Source organism: Uranotaenia lowii, chromosome 3, assembly GCF_029784155.1.
Source record: "Uranotaenia lowii strain MFRU-FL chromosome 3, ASM2978415v1, whole genome shotgun sequence".
Classification (NCBI taxonomy): Eukaryota; Metazoa; Arthropoda; class Insecta; order Diptera; family Culicidae; genus Uranotaenia; species Uranotaenia lowii.
In genome coordinates, this window is record NC_073693.1 from 295,706,650 (window position 1) to 295,709,168 (window position 2,519).

The 2,519-nt window shown below is 40.7% G+C and overlaps 1 protein-coding gene across 1 annotated transcript; it reads left to right on the forward strand.

Annotated features, from left to right (window-relative positions):
* The first annotated feature begins 313 nt into the window (after positions 1–313).
* LOC129753614 (cytochrome P450 4c21-like) lies at positions 314–2,240 on the forward strand. Its single transcript, XM_055749449.1, has 6 exons — positions 314–671; positions 804–1,056; positions 1,120–1,246; positions 1,324–1,524; positions 1,586–2,006; positions 2,074–2,240. The coding sequence occupies exons 1-6, from the start codon at positions 314–316 to the stop codon at positions 2,238–2,240; spliced, it is 1,527 nt and encodes a 508-aa protein (XP_055605424.1).
* Positions 2,241–2,519: the final 279 nt, after the last annotated feature.

Below are 2,519 nucleotides of genomic sequence, written 5' to 3' on the forward strand. Positions count from 1 at the left end.
TATCATTTTCACATTTCGAATGCGCATTTTCCTCCTCCTTCAAATAGATAAGCCAAAAATTGACCTTCATCTGTTCGCTCTGCTCAACCAACCATTACAGTGAGCTTCGTTTGTCTGTTAGAAACATAACAAATTCACGATCATTTATTAATTATGTTAAAAAATGCCCACCGACATTTGAGAAAGTTGTCAGAGACCTCTAACATTTGTTGAGGGCTCACGAATTCGAACGTCTACAATTTGATGGTTACATTTTTCAGTTATCAGTTGCTTTCGGAACGAGTCGGTTGGTGATATTTATTTTCTCTGAAAAATGGCCATCCATCTATACCTGCTGATTACGGCAGGGGTGCTGGCCGCTGGCTGGTATTGGCGCCGAATTCAAGCTCGGAGGGCTTTTGCCAAGGATATCCCGGTTAATGTTAACGACATTATGTTCATGGGGATGGACATGACGATGTTCTTCCGGGATGCGGTTGGGCGATTTGATTACTATAACAAAATGTTCCTGAAACATGAGCGAATGTTTGTGGCCATGGCTGGGCCACTGTTTCATTTGGCTCTCAGTCATCCGGATTTGATTCAGAAGGTGTTGAGCCATCCCAAGTGTCTGGATAAGCCGTATCTGTACGACTTTGTGGGATTCGAGTTGGGACTGTTCAGTGCTAGATGTGAGTGTATTGATTAGTGATTAAAAAAAAGCTCAAATTATAGTGATACTTTTATAGAGATTCCCGTTTTTATCTAAGATAAGGCAATATAGTGTCTTTTTCATGACACAAACCATGAATTTTTGCTTGTAGATCATCAGTGGAAACGCGTCCGGAAGGCAGCTAACCCGACGTTTAACCTGCGGATCCTGCACAGTTTCATTCCTCTGTTTGATATATGCTGTCGAAGATTGGTGGAGCGTCTCAAGAAAAACGAAGATGGAGCCACCATCGATCTGTTCAAATACACCTTGCGAGCAAGTGCTGAAATGGTTTGCGTCACGACGATGGGCGGAGATGTTCTGGAACATGAGGATTTGGATGAGCTGATTCACTGTACCGATATGTGTGTTTCGCGGATACCACAAAAATGTCTGGGTATTGCTAAGCTTTGCTTATTTTATTTAAGGGTTATGGAGCTGGCCAGTGCAAGATTTTTGAATCTACATCACCATTACAACATTGTTTATATGTTTTCGTCTAACTACCGGAAAGAGCAATACGCTAGAAAGAGACTTTCTGAACTGGCGGTTAAGGTAATAAAAAATCAATTTCACTGCGACAACAATGTCAAATTTTGAATTAATAATTTCCATTTCCCACTTTGAATTAGATTATGAAGGATAACAGAAGCAAACAGCAGCAGGAAGCTCAATCAAACGGATCTACCGAAATCAACACCGTCGATTCGGAATCGGACGAACCACTTCGAAAACCGGTCATCTTCATTGATCAGTTTTTGTCGGAATCATCCAAGATGGAACCATTTTCTGAGGAGGAAATCGTCCACAATGTGGCCACCTTGCTGGCAGCTGTAAGGCTATCCTTTAAAAATTTCCTTTTTGACTACTCATCGATTTTCAAATTTTGTACAGGGTAGTGATACATCCGGAAACGTAACGGCCCACGCTTCCCTTTTCCTGGCTATATACCAGGATATCCAGGAGAAAGTGTTCCAAGAAATCAACGAGATCTGTCCGGACGAAAGCGTTGAGATTACCCCTGAGTTGCTGAAGAAACTGACCTACACGGAAATGTTTCTCAAGGAAACGCTTCGTCACTGTCCAGTTGGACCAAACATCGGACGCAAAAATCTAGTGGACATTGAACTTGATGGACGAACGGTACCAGCTGGAACCACTTTCCTCGTCTCGCTGCATGCGCTTCATCGACAGAAAGCTTTCTGGGGATCGGATCCGGAAAAGTTTGATCCGGATAACTTCCTGCCTGAACGAGTTAAGGATCGCAATCCGTACGCCTTTCTACCATTCAGCATTGGAGCACGGAATTGTATCGGTTAGTTTTCCCAAAATTAGAGGATTTAATAAAAGTTTTAATCGTAACTATTTTTTTTATTTTACAGGTGAACGTTATGGCATGATCAGTATGAAGGTTATGTTCATCTATATCGTGAGGAACTTCAAGTTGCATACCAAGCTGCGGCATGAGGACTTAAAGTACAGATTCGATATTACACTGAAGCTGAACTTCCCGCACGCTATTCAACTGGAGAGGAGAATCAAGCAGTAACACTTTGAACTACTATAAATGTGTTTTTAATTATTTGAAGAATTCAAATTAGATTGAAATAAGAATACATACCACGGTGACTTTTCTAGAAACATTTGAAGTAAAGATGTCTCGAATATTCGGTATTCGCCGAATACCGCCTAAAAACCGTTAAGCCGAATATTCGGCTCACCGAATAATTGAGCTGAGTATTCGGATGATTTTTTTTAAAATTTATACAATTATAGAATTTACAAATCTTTCAACTGATATTGGGTAAATTATAAAATATGCAAAAGT

Bases quoted from the DNA above. Each gene is read 5' to 3' on its own strand.
- LOC129753614 (XM_055749449.1), top strand. From the start codon at position 314: ATGGCCATCCATCTATACCTGCTGATTACGGCAGGGGTGCTGGCCGCT. The intron at 672-803 runs GTGAGTGTATTG...TTTTGCTTGTAG, and splicing joins GGGACTGTTCAGTGCTAGAT to ATCATCAGTGGAAACGCGTC. The intron at 1,525-1,585 runs GTAAGGCTATCC...AATTTTGTACAG, and splicing joins TGGCCACCTTGCTGGCAGCT to GGTAGTGATACATCCGGAAA.